Here is a 21393-nt window from a genome sequence, read left to right as displayed (position 1 = left end):
AAGCTAAATTTTTTTTTGTTTTCTGTCATAAGTCTGAAAAACTGTGTCAGTTAAGCAACAGTTAAGCAACTAGCTCTAAAAAGTATACAGTTAAGCATGTTAAGATTAAACATCGAGACATTGCTGCAGCAATAGTGAAAGTTGGGATAACACTTGTGCCATATACATTTAGTTTTAAGTATTCCATGAAATGTGTATGAAATAGCAAAACTTGTATAGTCAAGCTTTGATTTGTTCATGTCAGACTGAATATAATGATAAATTTAAACCGCTGAAAGAAATGTTATGGTCTTGAGTGGCTTGAAGAATTGATGACTTATTTTATAATATAATATATATAGTACTAAAAGTGAACTGAAATTTATAAAAAATGTATGCTATTGTTTCTTTTTGTAAAAAAATATTAAAGTTAAAACATCGAAATAGGTTTTAAATGTTAAAGCAGTTAAAAATTAGAATGCAGAAATATTTTTATAATGGTTTCAAGAATAAGAATTTTACTTTTGTTGTTCAAAAAGTATTAGATTATTTAAATTATAAAACTGCTGATTTAAATCATGAATAACATTTTTGAATTTTACACATATTTTTATGTGCTATTCATAAGCTAAATAACATCGAAATATAGTTAAAAAATATGGCAAACATGTAAATATTTTAACATGTTATCATAATGTTCCTGCTTCAACCAGTGAGGGATTGTTTTATTTATATTTATCATATAACAATATTTTCATTGTGGAAAAGTTTGATTAACACTTGGTTATTATATCACACTAGCTCAGTTGTATTCATACAAGTAAGATTTCTTCAATTTGCTGACCCTATCCTGGCCTTGACTTTATGAAAATCAAAATGTTTTATTTCAGTATAAAATAATCGTGTTATATTGTATATACATGTATCATTGCATAAGTTGATGGTAATTGTTATTACATTGGGCAAAATAAAAACCAATATATGTACATTAGAATATCATTATATAAGTTTTTACTGTTTATTTGTTTATTTGAAAAATTACTTGGGTATTAGCAAAACTAAAAAAATGTATGATATGATTGTCTTTATCTGATGTAGGACAATGAAAGAGATATGTTAGATGTGTGATGTTTTTCTACATTTGTTTTCTATGGTTAATTTGGTGCATATGTTAAGATTGATATGAAGTGTAATATGTATATAGATATAGATTAATCAGAATTACCTTTCTTACAGTAATTGGAAAATGTATAAATATATGTATATATAAGTACGTCTGAGTCAGTGACAACTCTACAACAGATTTATCCATCAGATCGCCATCAATGACAACATATATATATGTTGTATATATATATATGTTGTATATTTCTGATTGCCTGTACTGATTTATTTAAGTTTTTGTTAATTTGTTTTCCAAATGCTTATTCTCTGTATTTAATTTATTTAAAAAAAAGAGAAACAAAAGATACCAAAGGGTCATTCAAACTTCATAGATGAAAATGAATGGACACTCTGTCAGGGCAAAAAAGAAAAAAACAACATTTTTATTCAGTTTATTGTTGGTATACGTAAGGCTAAAGACAATACTGTAACACCAGTAATGTTTGTGGGCAATTTTTATAGCTGTTGTTGAACAACTGACAAAATTAAAAGATTATTTATTTTGAATTCAGAAAAAAATGTATAAATGATATTGTTGAATTTAAAATTCTGTCTTTATTTTAACAACAAGTTTTTCAATAATAAACATCACAATCATTTCTAGCATTGAATTTTTGCTGTTTTTAACCGGATTTTTGTGACAAAAATGTCGGTTATTGATTTGGGGATGTACGGCGGGCGGGTGGGCGGGCGGGCGGGCGGGCGGCAATCAAATGTTGTCTGTGCATTAACTCATGAACCGTTCAACCAAAGCTTTTAAAATTTTAATATGTTGTTACTGACAACTAAATGAAGGTCAAGTTCAATAATGGCGATTTTGACTTTTACCGTTCAGGAGTTATGGTTCTTGAAAGATTGGAAAAATGAAGTTTCCAGTCATGTCCGTGCATTAACTCATGAACCGTTCAACCAAAGCTTTTAAAATTTTAATATGTTGTTACTGACAACTAAATGAAGGTCAAGTTCAATAATGGCGATTTTGACTTTTACCGTTCAGGAGTTATGGTTCTTGAAAGATTGGAAAAATGAAGTTTCCAGTCATGTCCGTGCATTTACGCATGAACTGTTCTACCAAAGCTTCCCAAATTTTAATATGTTGTTACTGATGACAAAATGGAGGTCAAGTTCAATAATGACGATTTTGACTTTTACCGTTCAGGAGTTATGGTTCTTGAAAGATTGAAAAATGGAGTTTCAAGTTGTGTCCGTGCATTTACGCATGAACTGTTCTTCCAAAGCTTCCCAAATTTTATTATGTTGTTACTGATGACAAAATAGAGGTCAAATTTAATAAAGACGATTTTGACTTTTACCGTTCAGGAGTTATGGTTCTTGAAAGATTGAAAAATGATGTTTCCAGTCGTGTCGGTGCATTTTCTCATGAACCATTCAACCAAAGCTTTTGAAATTTTTATATGTTGTTACTGATGGCAAAATAGAGGTCAAGTTCAATAATGACGATTTTGACTTTTACCGTTCAGGAGTTATGGTTCTTGAAAGATTGTAAAATGGCGTTTCCATTCACGTTGTTGCATTTACTCATGAACCATTCAATCTAAGCTTTTCAAATTTTAATATGTTGATACTGATGACAAAATGGAGGTCAAATTTGATATTGACGATTTTCACTTTCACCATTCATCAGTAATGGTTCTTGTGATATTGCCAGGACACAAATAACTATTAATAAATCCGGTTTGCTGTCGTTGTGACAGCCTCTTGTTGTTTATTAAGCTTTTTTAAAATTTATCAAGGAAATATACTTGAAAAACTAAATTCTACATGCAATAAAAGTATTGAATTAGTAACTAACTTTTTCTCTAGTTATTGTTTTTAAAGCTATGTATTATACATTGTATATGGCAGTTCTGTTTATATGCAGTGTTATTGCCTTTTTGACAGCGTCCTAAACTAAATATTGTTTTTTTTAGACACCTTTTTTTCTTGTCGACAAATTATCAATATATTATACATCATGTAATTAGTTGCTATACATAAGTTTTAAGTTATTTGGTGTTATCAGAATTGAAATGATCACACCTTGCAATATCTTTTATACTGTGCATGCACACCTGGTTTTATGAAAAGTTTTATAAAATGAGAAGTATACATTAAAATTGAGTTACATATCTTTCTTGGTTTTTAACAAGTTAAGCTGCTTTATGCGTGCACCCTAGATTTGTGTTTTACCCAATAAATGCTGGAATATTTTGCCATTGTTATCATCTAGCTGGCAATTATGTAATTTATAACTAATTGGACATTTTTTTCATACTTTTATTTTTTAAATACAAAAATATGACCAAGAACCTTAAATGATGGTCGAACTATCCAAAACTTTTGAAGTTGCACATAGGAAGTAGTGCTCAATAGAAATCTGTACCTAGTTTATTATCTCCTGTCATTTGGCTACGATGTCAAAGAACAATTGTATGAAATATTTCATTACCGAAAATCTGTAATTACAAGTCATTTATATTTTCCATGGGATTTTATTTTTTTAAATTTTCAAATGACTATTTCTCGAAATCAGTTAGTGATAGACACATGCGGTCTTCTGTAATGAGAAAAGGACAACAATAAAAAACCAAACAACATATAGGGTGAGTCCCTTGGTGTCATCCCAACCCCCTTCAAATTGAAAATGTACATTTATCTTGTAAATTGTCACGATCCTCACTTCTTAACAATATATATACTTGTATGCCACAATAAAACAAATCAAATGAAAATAATTTGAGGGAGTCCACGGTGTTGTCCCACCCCTCCTGTTTAAGAACTTGGAAATGATCGAGATCCCCACCCCTAAACCATATATATTAATGTATGGGACAATAAAACAAATTAAATGAAATATAGGGGGACTCCCTGGGACACCCCACTCCCTCTTGTTTGAGAACCTGTCAATGGTCGGGATCACCACCCCTAAACCATTATATTCATGTATGGGACAGTATAACAAATTAAATAAAATATACGGGGAGTCCTTATCACTCAATTCCCTTATGCTTGAGAACTTATGAACTTATTCCTATTTGTCATTTCAAAAAGATTTGAATGACATACAGGGTAAATCTCCTAGGCGTAGTCATAGTCAAAGTCACTGTAATCAAAGTGAAATAGGCGATATAAGTTTTGCTGTCACCATCACAAATTGGCTGACGAATACTATCTGTTTGTGTCTCAACTCGTTACTGATATTTTTTTGCAGCCTTGAAGTTTATTATATATCATTTATGGCCTCTAATCTGAAGTTTTACTGATAATATCCTAATCCCAATTGTAACTTTTTGTTGGAATGTGGATTGAATTTCTCCATGCGACTGATATATGAAAAGCAGAAGATGCTCACCCTGTTGTAGGACATGGTCTATCTCCTATTTGAGATGATGCGATCCCCCTATTGTTTTTTGTTGTAATCTCGATTTGACTGTCCGTATCTTTCGTCTCTCTTTTTCGTCTACGTATTCTTTTTTAAATTCGTTATACTATAGTTATCTTTATTCATCCCAATAGGGAACTAGGTTCCTTTGGTTAAAATCTATATAAAACGCAAATATTGTGACATTTGTTAACTGACTTCCAGTATGTAGTATGGTCCTTCCCATTCAATTTAAGAAATATTGTAAACCAACTTGTTTTTGCGAGCATATTCTCTCTTTTTAGCTCACCTGGCCCAAAGGGCCAAGTGAGCTTTTCCCATCACTTGGCGTCCGTCGTCCGTCGTCCGTCATTAGCTTTTACAAAAATCTTCTCCTCTGAAACTACTGGGCCAAATTTTACCAAACTTGGCCACAATCATCATTGGGGTATCTAGTTTAAAAAATGTGTCCGGTGACCCGGTCAACCAACCAAGATGGTCACCAGGGCTAAAAATAGAACATAGGGGTAAAATGCGGTTTTTGGCTTTTAACTCAAAAACCAAAGCATTTAGAGCAAATCTGACATGGTGTAAAATTGTTAATCAAGTCAAAATCTATCTGCCCTGAAATTTTCAGATGAATCGGACAACCCGTTGTTTGGTTGCTGCCCCTAAATTGATAATTTTAAGGAAATTTTACTGTTTTGGGTTATTATCTTGAATATTATTTTAAATAGAGATAAAATTTAAACAGCAATAATATACAGCAAAGTAAGATTTACAAATAAGTCAACATGACTGAAATGGTCAATTGACCCCTAAAGAGTTATTGTCCTTTATAGTCAATTTTTAACAATTTTTATAAAATTTGTGAATTTTTACTAACATTTCCCACTGAAACTACTGGGCCAAGTTCATTATAGATAGAGATAACTGTAAGCAGCAAGAATGTTCAGTAAAGTAAGACGTACAAACACATCACCATCACCAAAACACAATTTTGTCATGAATCCATCTGCTTCCTTTGTTTAATATTCACATAGACCAAGGTGAGCGACACCGGCTCTTTAGAGCCTCTAGTTTTGTTCCCCTCCACATTTCATCCAAATTTGTTTTCCATGGATTTATGAGTTTTGAACAGCGGTATACTACTGTTGCCTTTATTGTATAATGTCTAATGCGAATATACATTCACTAGTCCGAACATTTTAGTCTCGCCTCTGACGAAAGTCGAAGTATAAATGGCAATTCGTAGTCGACGGCATACACTTATAAATTAAAGCGTGATATTTCAGAAATTAAGAAAAACTCCATGCTTATACTTTGATTACGAAGTTTTAGTCTGTCATATGTCCTTTGTACTTGACCTAATTTTCATGGTTTAATGTCTGCTTAAATATACATAATACATACTTAAATATGAGTTATAGGATAACAATATTTGCTATATGGGTTCCTCGCATAGTTTACTCTTCTGTCAGGCACCGTATTCCATAGATCGGTGATCAAAATTACATTACGTAATCAAATCCTCATCTCAGATGCAATAGGTCAATTTGTGACTGAATTTTCTTATCCCAGTCAAAGACTACCTTTGCCGTATTTGGCACAACTTTTTATGCCCCACCTACGATAGTAGAGGGGCATTATGTTTTCCGGTCTGTGCCTCCGTTCGTCCGTCCGCTTCAGGTTAAAGTTTTTGGTCAAGGTAGTTTTTGAAGAAGTTGAAGTCCAATCAACTTGAGACTTAGTACACTTGTTCCCCATGATATGATGTTTCTAATTTTAATGCCAAATTATAGTTTTGACCCCAATTTCATGGTCCACTGAACATAGAAAATGATAGTGCGAAGTTCAGGTTAAAGTTTTTGGTCAAGGTAGTTTTTGATGAAGTTAAAGTTACATCAACTTGAAACTTAGTACACATGTTCCCTATGATATGATCTTTCTAATTTTAATTCCAAATTAAAGTTTTGACCCCAATTTCACGGTCCACTGAACATAGAAAATGATAGTGCGAGTGGGGCATTCGTGTACTATGGACACATTCTTGTTTTTGAATATTTGGTCCCCAAGGCTCTTTGTACTTGTTTTTGGCTTTTTAACTATTTTGATCTGAGCGTCACTGATGAGTCATAACGCGCGTCTGGCGTATCAAATTATAAGCCTGGTACCTTTGTTAACTATCATTTATATTTGGTGTCTGGAATGATTGTAAGCTGTACATTTCTAACTGACAGGTTTATTCGACCTGGACGTCCATTTCGTGGTTCATTGGACATTTTTCAGTTTTAGTGGTTCAGTCTTCTCAGATTTTATAAGCAATATTTCAATTTCATTTGTTGTATGGAAAGGTTGTAAAGTGTTAATGTCTGTCTTGTATGATTCATATGACATTGACCTCATTATCATGGTTAATTGGTCAACGTAAAAATATTGTGGTTTGGTCTGTTTCTCGAGTACATAAGCAATAGGGCCACTATAATTGTAACGTATACATATCTGCCTGTCATGGTTCATCCGACCGTGACCTCATTTTCAAAGAAAATTGATAATGTTAAATATATGTGATACTTTTGGACTTTTGGTCAATCCTCCATTTTACAGACTTTTAACATACATTTAAAAATGAAAAACAGTCGATATATTCTAGCGTGTGCGCTCTTGTTTATTTGTACACACACATGCATATTATTGACATAATGTGTCTTCTATAAAGCTTTGATACAATATATTTAATGTAGATTAATACTAATAAATATATGAGATATAAAATATGCGAATAAGAGAGAAGGTAATATAGATGGTTTTTAAGGAACTTTAGTCCAAAACAGTCACCAAATCTTAACCTGAACAAAATTTTATTTAGTCATGTTCAGAGGTATCAGTCAGTTTTCAGACTTAATTATTACGATAAATTCAGTACTAGTTACACAATTTGCATGAAGGCAATTCAATCCTGTACAGTAATTTCTTCGAAAATTCAATATGTTGTTGGTCTAAATATATACTGTTGAATATATAACTGCTGTATAGTATGAACATAAACTGAACAGATATTAAATAATAGCCAGACAACTTTCGGTTATAAACTGAATGAACTGCTGTGGATAAGTCTGACGGGAAAGACTAAAATATCTTAAAATTTATTATTCAGACTTTTTGAGAGCGGTTCAGATCAAACTAAACGTTCCAAATCAATATTAAGTTTAACAGCAGTAATTTTAAGAAGCTTTAACATATAATATTACCACCTTCTGATGTTCGACAGAAAAAAAACGACTCATACTTTAAGCTGTCAAAACAATTTTTAAGAACAAACTAAGGAAAAGTGCAATGATAATCTCGATTTGAATTTGTGTGGCTGATTTAAAAAAAATGACCAATAAGTTAGACAAAAGACATATTTGCTTCTATGACTTGGTAAAAAACCACGAATTTAGGTCCGGTCAATTAACATACAAAAAAGTAGTACATATTTAATCAAAATTCTTTCTTCGCATAACTGTTACTTGTAAGTTTGTACATTATTTTGGTTTTGTTAGTATTTCTTAAAATTAAGCGGAAGGACTTCGGATCAATGTAAAACTCTTCATGAAATGTATATATGGAATTAAAATCGGACATATTTGGCATGTTTCACAGATTAGAAGTACCTGTTTTAGTACGCATACTACCAGGAACTAGTGCTCTACAAGATGAAAATAAAGATATTTTGAATTTTTCAGCACAAGCCAGGAGACATGAACTTACTGTCTATTCATATAACACAAGATAATGATGATATGAATAACTGAAATTTCAGAATTAAGACAGAAAAATTGGACATTGAACTTGTGGTCTCATTTATTACATGATGATATTATTACGAGTACAATATCGTTTGTAGAATCCGGTTGGTCCTCTAAATAAGTATACCAAAATTAATCTTAAAAATACTATTTTCTTCATATATGTCATTTATATAAACTTGGCATAAATTTCTAACATAATCTTTGTATTCACTTATCAATAAAATGTGCACATTTGTAAAAATTTGAAAACTATTCAATATCGTAATGATAGTTTCAGGAACACTTCTCCAACCATAAAGATATACAGTGCTTTATTAATTCAAATGATGTCACAGTTCATGTTATGCTTAAAGGCTTTAAAAGGAATCTCAATTTAGTTTATGACTAATATTTTCTGCATCGTGTATCTGTGAATCGTGTCAGTTGTAATTGCATATTTATTTGAAATTGTGCACACTATTCTTGAACAGTAAAAACATAATGCTACTTTTCAACAGCCTTTTGAGCAAATCCTGGAAAGAAGTAAAGTTCTTTCTCTTCACAGTATTCTGATAAGACAATTTGCGCAACGGTTTTTTTCTCAACTGTTTTTGTTTTCCCATCTTCTGTCAATTGCGGTACCACAGCTTGAAGCAAACATGTATTAACCTGCAAAGGTAAGACACATGTGTAAGTCAATGTTGAAACCATATTTTCATGATAATGAGAATCAAGAATGTCCCTAGTACACGGATGCCCCATCTGCATTATCATTTTCTATTCTATGGACCGAGAAACTATGATAAAAAGTCTAATTTGGCATTAAAAGTAGAAAGATCATATCATAATCTAAGTACGTTTCAAGTTGATTGGACTTCAACTCCATCAAAAACTACTTCGACCAAAAACGTTAACCTGGAGCGGGACAAACGAACGGCTGAACGAACGAACGGACGAACAAACGGACGGACGAACGGACACAATGACCAGAAAACATAATGCATATGGGCCTTAAAAACAATTCTATTACTATAAATTTGTATATCTTTGGCTTTTAAAATATCAAAGATATCCTATTTAAATTCTTAAGTCTGTGCACGTGCCTCATGCACAAGATAACATAGTTTACAACTGTATATTGTATCCCAATTACACATAATCTATCATTTGGATAAATGGATATAAGTAAATGTCAATATACTCTGAAACTTGATATAGGCGGAGTACAGATAACTACTTTCCTGAGATTGTTTTTTCTGTTCATCAGATTGTAACACAGTGATGGCTGCTGTAACCATATTTTGACTATTTTACCGATTATGTCTGTTTTGATTTCGCATCGTTGAAAAAATAACGGAATTTGATGTGACTGTCATAAAATTGAGAGGTTTAGCGCTATAAAACTAGGTTCAATCCACCATTTTCTACATTTGAAAATGCCTGTACCAAGTCAGAAACATGACAGTTGTTTGCCATTCGATTGATATGTTTTATCCTTTAATTTTGCCATCTGATTAGGGACTTTCCGTTTTGAATTTTCCTCGGAGATCAGTATTTTTGTGATTTTACTTCTTACCTAGCCATGTGTGTATGGAGGTTAAGAAATTAAACTAGATGTGAACCTTCCACTAATGGGAAACAATATTTCTGCATTTGAGTATGCATTTTTAAGTTGATACGATATTCATGCAATAATGATTTATTCATATTTCAATATAAATTTTACATTTGAATCATTACATGTACACTAAATAGATGAACTGAGTGTTCATTGCTTTAAATTCAGGGTTAATCATATATGAAAAGACTCTGTAAAAGATTGTTTGATTTAATAGGCCCAACATCGTGATACTAGTAGTTGAAATTGTTTGATCAAATTGTAAATTGAAATTGTTTGATTAATTTGTGAAAAAAAACAACCAAAATCCAAATATAAATAATGGCCTACGTGTCTTTAATATGCATCCTATTGGCAGTGACTTTATCAACTGTCCTAAATTTCTCGAAGCTTAGGGCAATGAAGGGTAAGATTGAGCTCTCCTAAACATGTTTAACCCGCCCATATTCTTTATGTGCCTGTTGCAAGTCAGACGTATGTTGTTCAGTGGTTGTCGTTGGTTCATGCTTGTCATATTTGTTTTTCGTAGAAATTATAAATGGGACTATCAGTTTTGCTGAATTGTATCATACTTTTCATGTGCTATTTATAGCAGACTATACGGTAAGAATTGTTCTCACTGTTGAAGGCCGTACGGTTGCCTATAATTACTTACATCCATTTCAATCGATTTTTTGTGATTAGTTATTTCATCGGCAATCATAATATATCCTTTTTTATTTTGAAAGGAGTAGGTCTGGTAAGGACCGAATTTGGCTCCAAATTTCAGATTCATCTGACGAAAGATTTTGACCACTTTTTAAACACTTAAGTGTCTATTTCATTTGATTCAATTAACTTATGTGAAAGATTTTAACTAAATTAGACATTTAAAACGATCCGATTCAAGCTCAAATATGAAAAATCTACCAAATATGCCGAAAAATGCCACATTTCAGATGGATTTTGTCAAAAATGAAAGTGGTCGCATCCGTGTTCGTCCTCAACCTTTATATATGTTATGTATGATCATCAAATACAATTTGCATTTCAATATATATTTAGGATGAACACGAATGCGGTCACTTTCGTTTTACACGGAAACCGTCTAAAATTTAACTAAAATGCTGGAATTGTGAAGATCTCAGTAATTTAGCATGACTTAAAGGTGCTAGTACCCGATATATGTGCATTGTATTGTCAAAAACAGCCCATATTTATGTAGCAGAAACATTCTACTGTCCAATAAATAACTAAAAGTTTACATTTTAACAATTTTGTAAAACTGCTATATTATGGGGCCAAAAAGGGGTCTTACTGGACCTACTCCTTTGCAAACTACGGATGTCTATCAACGTTTCACTATTTTGATTAAAAAGAGGAAATGCGGGCACTCTAAATTGACGTTGACAAATGTGTACATGTCAGGACTGCACCCATCTGTATTTGTATTGTCATGTGTCTGCAAGGTTTACTCATTCCCTTAGTTGCTATCCCAATTAGTATAATACAATGAGAATGTATGTGATATTTTACCTCATTCAATAACTCAATAAATGATTTCTCACACGCTGAATTCTTGAAGACATGTATCAAACCTTGAATGAAATATGATCCGTTCATGTTCTCCCCAACTACCCAGGGACCTTGCTCTAAAAATAAAGCAATGAACTATTAGGCTATGTTAAATTAATTCTCTGTTTATCAGATACGGATTTATAAGATGACATGGGCCTCGGTGGCCGACTAATCTAAGTAGTTTCTACTGTCATCACTAGCCAGTCAACACTGAGGTTATGAGTTCGAACCTCGCTCTTATGGGTGCTCTCAACTCCAATCCTTATTGACTGGGTTTGTCAGTTTACCAATCGAATGTAGATGGTTTTCTCCGGGCACTGACACGTCCAACATCAATAAAAACTGACCGCTACGAAATAACCCAAAAGGGGAGCTTAAAAGTGTCGTTGAAACACAAATAAAAAAAATGAAAATAATAAAATTTAAAACCAATGGTTCAGACCTCGAGAACAATTGAAGGTCTTTCCTCCAGTAAAGAAATATTTTGATGTTAAAGTATTAAAAATCAGTCTAAAATGTCAGCTCCTATGGCTTTATAATGTAAAAATATGAATTTAGACCAAAGGTCAAAATCTAGAACGTCCTATTAACCTATGACCTTGACCTCAATTTCAAGGTCACAAGCCAAGGACTTATATCAAAATACCATAGGTCCTTAATATGTATGGTTAATGAGTTATATCACTTTACGCATAATTCCAAATGTAAAAGGGACGAAAACTCCGATTTATTGTCTCCACACACTTTCAGTCAGAATTTAAAAGTTACGACATGTCACAACTAACAATTTAGTAAAAATAATTTGTCGATATGTTATACGGTTTTGAAAATAAATGAAATAAGCCAAAATCAATATTAAGAATATGACCTTGACCTTTGACCTTGACTAATTTTTATTTTTTTAGACCAAGGACCTTAAATCAAAAGATCCTTGGTCTCTATCACTTATGGTTTACCAGTTAGAAACCCATATTGTTTATATCAAATGCATAAGGGGACATTACTCTCCGGAAAGCTTCGGTCCAAATGAATATTCTTATACTGAAGATGTTACGAGCAATTTGCTAAAATATATTTATCGTAATCTTTTACGGTTGCGAAGGAGTTGTGGTAAAAAATAGTGTTTGTTATAAAGTAAAATATTTGGTTACGCGGTTGTCAATTTTAAAAGCGTATACACTATACGATATCATATTCCAAATATCTAAGCGACATCAAATATCTAAGCGACATTTTATGAAACAACACACCACGCAAGAAAAAAATTAGGCAGAAAAAAAAAGAATAATCAGAACAAATCAATAGGTCTTTCCATGGACAGGGATAACGACCTAATAATAAAATGACATGATACGGTTGCATTGAGAGAGAGCACTGTTTTTTATCAATCAATTTCTAAATATCAAATACATGAACAATCAGATTAACGATGAATGGATACACAAAAGAATGCATTCATCTTATAATCACAAATAGAACTCATAAAATAAGAAGATCGTGCTGCCTGATATTGATTTATTTTTAATCTAAATTACTTATTTTCTAATGATAATTTTGTTTAAGCAGTTGTGGTTTAAATGGGAAGTCGAATCTATATATTTTAACTTATTAAACTAAATATTTTTTTTAATAAAATGAGTGTTTTATCATAACAAAATGATATTATCGTTATAAGATAACACTAAATAAATTGCCCGTAATGAAATTTTGTAATCACCTGTTCTTGGATAACTTGAAACGACAAATATATCATCATTGTTAGGCTCACAATTCTTGATGATATCATTCACTGCAGAATCTGTAGAATCAAACATATCCAATTCTTCTGCAAATATTGATACTTATTTATATAAACAGGTATATAATTAAAAACCAATTGTTCAGAGAACAATTGAAGGTCTTTCCATCAAAACAATGTATTTTGATATGAAAAGTTGTGAAACTAAGTTTAAAATGTCATTTCAATCGTCAAATGATAGCTCCTAGTAAGCTGATTCCAAAAATATCTTGTTTCCATACATTTTTTTTAAATAAGGGAGATAATTTGTTACTTCCGGTTTGAAAAATGTTACTTCCGATTATATTTGAATATTTACTTGACACTAATTCCAAAAATATCTGGTTCTATATACTTTTATATTAATAAAGTACAAAAAAATAGCTACTTCCGGTTTACAAAAGGTCACTTCCGGTTGTTTTTTTCAAGGTTAAATGGTTTGATACTTTTTTCTAAAAGTTGTATATCTTTATCATGTATACATATAGAATAAAAGCAAAGGTCAAAATCTAGAACGCCAAATTAAGCTATGACCTTGAGATCAATTTCAAGGTCATAAACCAAGGACCTCAAATCAAAAGACCATAGGTCTTAACTATATTTAGTTAATGAGTTATATCACCAAACGCGTATTTTTAAATACAAGAGGGGAGAAAACTCCCTTTTACATTCAACGTACGCTTGCAATCAAAATTTACATCTTACGACATGTCGCAACTAACAATTTAGTAAAAATAATTTGTTGATATCTTATACAGTCTTTGGATATAAGTGAAAATAAGCCAAATTCAAATATTAGAATATGACCTTGACCTTTGACCTTGACCTAATTTTTATTTTTTGGGACCAAGGACCTCAAATCAAAAGATCCTAGGTCTCTATCACTTATGATTTATAAGATAGAAATTCATATCACTTATATCAGATGCATAAGGGGAAATAACTCTCATATGAAGCGGTCATATCGCTTCGGTCAAAACAGGACAAATCATGCCAAGGATATAACGAGCAATTTTGTAAAATAAATTTGTCATAATCTTTAACGGTTGCGAAGGAGATGCGCTAACAAGGAAAACAGTGTTTGGGGAGATAACTCCTACAAAGAAAAGTATTCGTTTACGCAGGGTAAATTTCAAAAGCGCATAAACTGTTCGATATCATATACAAAATATCTAAGCGACATATTGCGAAACAAATGTTTATCGCAAGAACAAAATTAGGCGGAAGAAAAAAAAAAAAAATAATCAGAAGAAAAACAATAGGTCTTTCCACAGAAAAGTGGAAAGACCTAATAAATTCACTTTTGGACATGTATCTTAGAAACCAATCTACAGCAGTGAGTGTAATTTGTAACGTTTTTCTGATTGTCACGCATGATTTATTTATCAATAAATGTTAAAAGACAACAGAACAATACAATAGTAATCAAAGTGTTATAGATCACGTGTGTTCGTTTGGCGAAACCTTTTTGAATTTTTGGTCGTCAATACTCTTAAACAGTGTTCTTTATGTAGCATTTGTCGTTCGATCGTCTTTTGAAAACTTATTCGGTGTGTCTATGACTCAACTAACAAGCTTCATGTGTGCACAGATTTTTTAAAAAAATAGAACAAATGTGTTAATTGTAGATTACATGTTCTAAGTGTATCCTATTGTCCATTTTTATTTGTGGCAGTATTGTTGATTTGCATTTCTTTATGAATGCATAACATAAGATACTTGAAGTTGAGCATCATATTGATTTTATCTCACTGCCCCAATCTCGAAATTGATTAACGAGATATGCACATCGCCGAACAACTGTTGCCAGTAGTTTATGCCGATCGTATTCAAAGCATTCTAGAGATTATTGTAATTTTTCCTCAGGAAATAACTATTGTGTGTTATTCATTGATAATTTTGGAAGAGATTCAAATAGTGATCAGGATTGATGAGTAAAACATCTGTTACCTATTGAAAACCAAGATCCTTGTCATATTTTTCATTGATAATGCTATTTGTTATGAAAGGGGTTGTTTTTAATACGAATATTTTGAAATTGACAAGCGCCGCGAAGCGGACTAATCAAGTTAACCCTAGTTTTGTTTGATATGAGGAGAAAAGTGTTTAGATATAGGTGAACATATACATTTTGATGATGGAATCAGTGTAGTTATTTACATTGTAGCATTTTATGGTACCCTTGAACAATGTTCCTTAAATAGTGAATGTTTTGTCATTTCAACATATGGAAATTACAAAGATAAGACAATTTAAATTTTGAAAAGGGATATTAGGTTGGTTATTAGGACCAATGTTGTTTTTGATACATGAACTTTATTTTATGATGTTTCAGAAATAGTTTTTGATTTTTTCTAATTGTTAAAACCATTTTGATTCAATACCGCTAACACTATCGTGTATTCCCAGACATTTGTATGATTATTGCATACATATATCAAGGAAAGTATGCAATGTATGCTTTATCTTTTTGGGGTGTTAATATTATTTTCTGATAACACGAATGGACACTAAGCATTACAATTTGCCCTCGAAATTACCGAATGTTTTAAATTATAATCATATGTTTGTTTTTCTCTCTCGCCAATAGTTGTTCAAGTTAAAATTGTATTTATCATTAAAGTTGAACACAGAAAATACCTTTAAAATTATAGGTATGAATAAATACAACTTTCGGTTTCCCTTCAAAATGATGACAAGCTTTAATGATTTCTAAGATATCAGTTGTTGGAACCTCGTCCCCACTAGCATCATAAATCTTGCTTGCTTCAGAGTCATTTTTTCCAGATACAAACATTATAACAAGACTGTCATACTGAGAGGAGGGGTCCTTGTCTATTTCACTTAATATCTTTTTCAAGAACTCTTTGATTTCCTACAGAGAAAATGATATTACGTTTCATTAGTGATATTGATACATCTGTTTATCTAACCTTTAATTGAGTTTTAGGAATGGGATTGTTATAAGCGAACATGTGAAGACCGTGCATTAGTGGACGCGTTTTATGTTAAAGCACGACTAGTAGTGTTGTTACGTTCCTATTAGAAAATAACATACCGTTGAAGAAAAATGTGAAACTTTTCGCATACCACATATAAAGAAATCGATGAGTTATGCATAAACACATTGCAAGGTAACGGATTGCTATTAGTAGTATTTGTTGTTGTATAAACTAATGCCATTAGGTTCATAAATAGCTATCTACTATTCTAAATTCCACATACTAAGACAGTCGGTAAGAAAAACTCGTGACATGTTACACTAGTAAACTTATACTATATATACGACTTACACCAGCTGGTCTGGAAATTATTGTTGAGATATCATTAGTATGCCGTAACAGTGTATGTTATAAACGAAACTAAATCTACCATAACAAGCAAAGAAACGAATTAACGATTTTTAAAAGATCGTGTTGGTTATAATGAAGTTCTAATCAATAAATAAAGGCAACAGTAGTATACCATTGTTCAAACTCATCAATCGATAGAAAAAAACAAAACAAATCCGGGTCACAAACCAAAACCGAGGGAAACGCATTAAATGTAAGAGGAGAATGTCGACACAACATTAAAATTTAAGACACACAGAAACGAACTAAGCATTTGACGAAATACGATGAGAATAACAAAAATGACATCAAAATTAAATACATGAATTTGGGATAGAAAAGTAACGTGACACGACTTATAATAATGTGAATTCACACTCAATAACTTTTGAATAAAAGATATAATACCTCTTTTGGTTTGTTTACCAGATTGCCACTCTTGGAATCGTATCCCATGCATTTAAATAGCTGACCAATATTGGATTTGTCAAAGTCTGAATTCGTGATACATTGCTGTGAATATGTTGCTGCCTTCTTCATTTCTACGTCACATTTGCTTTCTGTATCTTTTGAAATACACTCAGCATTGGATATCATAATAAATTTTCCTCTCTTAACATTTTTCATTGGATATATCTTTAAAAAATATGATACATACAGTACTTTTCAGGTAACTAATACTTTGTACTTTGGTGGTTAATATTCGCCTAAAGGAAGGTAAATTTTGTGACGATATTAGATTGACAATATAGTATAATATGTTATAAAGAAAACTAAATTTAAGAAAATGCCTCTTCCAAGTCAGGAATATGACAGCTGTTGTCCATTCGTTTTATGTGTTTGAGCTTTTGGTCTTGCCATTTGATCATAGTCTTTCTCGGAGTTAAGTATTTTTGAGATTTTACTTTTCAATGTTATGAAGTTGAACAGCATTAAAAACCCTTTATTCCGATTTACGTGCCAAATACTTTATAAGTCATCTATGCCTTTGAGGCGGTTAACTGTTTTGTTTCGAGAAATTAAATATTCTAAAAATGATACACAGTTAATTTACAGAAAAATAACATATCTTTAGATTTCAATTGTTATTTTTTTTAACATTTCATGATAAAAATTATAATTAAGTATAGCATGCAAATCTTCTTCGTGTTTTGGGTTAGTCTTATTTCTTATACAAGTTTGCCAAAAGCATATATTAAATAAAAAAAAAAGTATTGTCGAAATATTGCTATTAGATGAATTTAAGACGGATTGTTACTTGATTTAGCCATCATTTGATTTCAAAATGCAGACAACAAGTCTTACGTTTAAAGAAGAAATGAAAAACGCCGTCAGTGCACCTAAGAATACCTAAAATGTCTTCATATATTTTTTTGTTAAATCATGAAAAAATAAAGTGATATTTCTTGAACCTGTACATGTCTAACAATTTAACAGGTTACAGTTTTTTTTTAACATAATTTAGACTTAACAGTAATACCTTTTCCTCTCTGCTTCCACATTTCGTTGTAAATTCTTTTTCAGTACACTTCGCTATGTCATCTATCTTTACAAGGGCGAAACGTTTGATTAAATCTGGCCAATCTATAAGTAAAAAGTAAAATCACAAAAATACAGAACTTAGAGAAAAATCAATTCGGAAAGTCCATAATCACATGGCAAAATCAAATAACAAAACACATCAAAAACAAATGGACAAGAATTGCCATGTTCCTGACTTGGTACAAGCATTGTTAAAAGTAGAAAATGGTGGATTAAACCTGGTTTTATAGCGCTAATCCTCTCACTTTGATGACAGTCTCATCAAAGTCCGTTATATTTACCCGCAGTAGATAAGGCTTATCAAAGATACCAGTTTTAATATTTTGTACGGTAAAAGCGAGCTTTGTCTGCAAACCAATCATTAATGACACTCAAATATATACAAATGAAAAATAAGACTCCATTTGACCAAATAATGTTTGATATTAGAGGACACGCACTTTAAAAGAGGTAACCTGTCAAAAACTAAAAAAAAAACATTTATAAACTGTTCGCTCACTAAATGCCATATTTAGATTTTACATAGAAAAATATAATCGTATAATATAAGCAAAATTCGGATGTTCAATTTGATGTATGCCTTTTTGTGCTTCTTCGTTACATTTGTTGTTTTTATAGTGATTAAGATAATAACACAATGTTGACTACTGTACCCCTATTTGTTCACGCATCGTTGACAATACAATGGAATTTGATGCGACTGTCATACAAGTGAGAGGTTTAGCTATCTATAAAACCAGGTTCAATCCACCATTTTCTACATAAGAAAATGCCTGTACCAAGTCAGGAATATGACAGTTGTTATCCATTCGTTTGATGTGTTGAACTTTTGATTTTGCCATTTGATTGGGGACTTTCCTTTTTTGAATTTTCCTCGGCAGGGGTTAAGAAATTATGTTAAAGTTCACTAGCCCAGGGCTAATTGGTAGCAGGATTTTTCTAGCCCTGTTGGAAGAATTAATAGTCCAACAAAACTGACCTACTAGCCCGGGTATGCCTTCCACATTCAGAGTTTCTTGCAATAAACAATGAATTCTATAAAATTCACAATTTTTGTCCATTGTACAGTGGATTTTTTGCAAATAAGATACCCAAAACTTACAGCAAAAAATATCCCATTAGCAGATATTATATATATTCAATTCGATAATTGAATACTCATTAAATACACTGTAATAATGACTTGCTCAAATCTCGAGATGGTGTTGTCACAGAATAGAGTTCCTTCATAATATAAGTTCCAAAAGGAAGAAATAGTCTGGAATATTATTTCCACAGGAATAAATATTACAGTATAAGTTCGTAACGGAATAAATGGTATAGAATATTTGTTCCAACAGGAATAGGTATTATGACACTGTTTATAACAAAGTTTCCAGTGGAACTTCTGTTAGGCGGAACAAATATACGTTGACAGTACAAGTCTTGACCACTTCTATACATGGTTATATAAAAGCATGCCTGGCATAAAATGATTGGAGTATTTTTCACCAAAAGTCGGGTGTCTGCTCTTAAAAGGGTTTCACATTTATAATTCTATAAATGATTCAGAAGGAGGTACAATCTGGTTACATTATATTTCTCTGGTTGCATAAGCAATGTACAATACCTCTGTACTGAAAAATTGAAAGTACGGGATCCTTCTACAAAATCAGTTCAAATTCTGTGAATCCCAGATGACGTAGTCGAATCTGATTGGCTAAGATATAATAGTGATGAGGGGATTTTCCACTTTATATTTTGGAAACGCCAAGAATTTTTTGTTACTAGTCCGTCGGGCATATTGGGTTACAAGTTTTGCTTGCCCGAGGCCTAAATGTTATAGTCCCGGGCATCGGGCTAGTGGAATTTTTAACCCCTGCTCGGAGTTCAGTATTTTTGTGATTTTACTTTTAATTGAAAGCCAGAGAACTTTAATTCAGTCAATAATGAATTGATATAACTTTTATTGTCAACACTTAACTGGCTTTATCGATCCTGGTGAACAAAATATCTTTTTAAAACCAATACGTAATTCTCTATGACTAAATTAAAACAAAACAATACTAATTCGGGTGTATTTCACAAGTAAGAATAATGTTATTGACATTTGTTCGTTTCTTTATGCAAAAACATGATATGATCATATTACAATACTGTATAGTGAATTTATTTTTTGTCAGTCCTCCGTTTGCTTAAGATAAAAGAAAAAGAGACACATATAAATGTCATAATAGGGTACTATTCAGACAACACCATCATCTTGACAGGCCACATAATTGAGGATGGAATTAATATAACATGAGAAGATAGTGTTATAGATTGCCAATCAGATAACAATTAATTAGACTAATAATATGAAGTCCAATACAGAATGTTAAAATCAAAATTAACAATAATAAAAAGAAATGATAATCAAACATTGTCAAATCTAATTTTAAAATTTGTCATACCTTTTTTATTTTGGAATTGTAATTTGTGTTTTTCCTCTGGTTGTTCGGTATATTGTTGTTTTGCCTCCTGTGTATCACCCGTGGTATTTTTAGAACCATCGTGTTCATTCAAGTACTCAGCAGCATCTATGTTTTCTGTTTCATCGAGCGCTTTAAGAAAACTATGATAAGCGTTTCTTCCTCTCCTTGGTAAGATAGTTAAAAGTTCTCTAATATGTGCTGTTGGTGCTGGCTTTTTCGTCTGTCTCCCAACAATTATTGAAAAAAAGAAATTTCTATGATTATTTTTAGATTGAATCGATCTGCTATGAACATGATTTTAAGGTTACACCATTGTCAAATTATACACATGTGAAGTCTCCTACTAGTTTAAATCTATAAATATTCGTATCAATGTTATTTCCAGTATTTGTCCATTCCTTTAAATACTTTCTTATCAAACTGTGCCACACCATTTGTCTGCATACTGTGTCTGCACAAACATCATCTACATCTAGAATAGTAAACTCAGGTTCAGAAATACTGTTCAGGTGTAACAGAACAGTCATTATTTTTGTCAGAGAGGTCTTCGACTTATTATATGTCGGCGTGGGTATCGCGTGTTACCTGTAGCTTAACAATATAAATGATGCAAAAACGCATGCAGACATTCTCTAATGTAGAAACTGATTAAACCTGGTTTTATAGCTAGTTAAACCTCTCACTCGTATGACAGTCTCATCAAATTCCATTCAATTGACAATGATGCGAGAACAAAGCAAACAGACATGTTACTATTTGTATAACTCTGTAACTTATCATTAATTTTATTAATACACAATAGTGTAAAACAGAACAATTATTGGTTATATGTTGTTT

General features: G+C 31.8%; 1 protein-coding gene across 5 annotated transcripts in view; it reads right to left on the bottom strand.

Moving 5' to 3' along the window:
• Positions 1-8594: 8594 nt before the first annotated feature.
• Positions 8595-21393, bottom strand: part of LOC143056755 (caspase-2-like) — a 168539-nt gene continuing 155740 nt past the window's right edge. For all 5 annotated transcript variants that reach the window (XM_076229906.1, XM_076229904.1, XM_076229905.1 and 2 more), the window contains exons 3-9: positions 20536-20776; positions 18042-18145; positions 16970-17197; positions 15870-16104; positions 13170-13277; positions 11411-11526; positions 8595-8946 (exon numbers count right to left, since the gene is read on the bottom strand). In XM_076229906.1, coding sequence (XP_076086021.1) covers positions 8782-8946; positions 11411-11526; positions 13170-13277; positions 15870-16104; positions 16970-17197; positions 18042-18145; positions 20536-20776 — 1197 coding nt within the window. In that variant the 3' untranslated portion in view covers positions 8595-8781. The remainder of the gene's footprint in view (positions 8947-11410; positions 11527-13169; positions 13278-15869; positions 16105-16969; positions 17198-18041; positions 18146-20535; positions 20777-21393) is intronic.

This window comes from Mytilus galloprovincialis, chromosome 13 (assembly GCF_965363235.1).
Source record: "Mytilus galloprovincialis chromosome 13, xbMytGall1.hap1.1, whole genome shotgun sequence".
Classification (NCBI taxonomy): Eukaryota; Metazoa; Mollusca; class Bivalvia; order Mytilida; family Mytilidae; genus Mytilus; species Mytilus galloprovincialis.
Note: the sequence above shows the minus strand (reverse complement) of the source record. Positions and strands in the feature narration are given on the sequence as shown.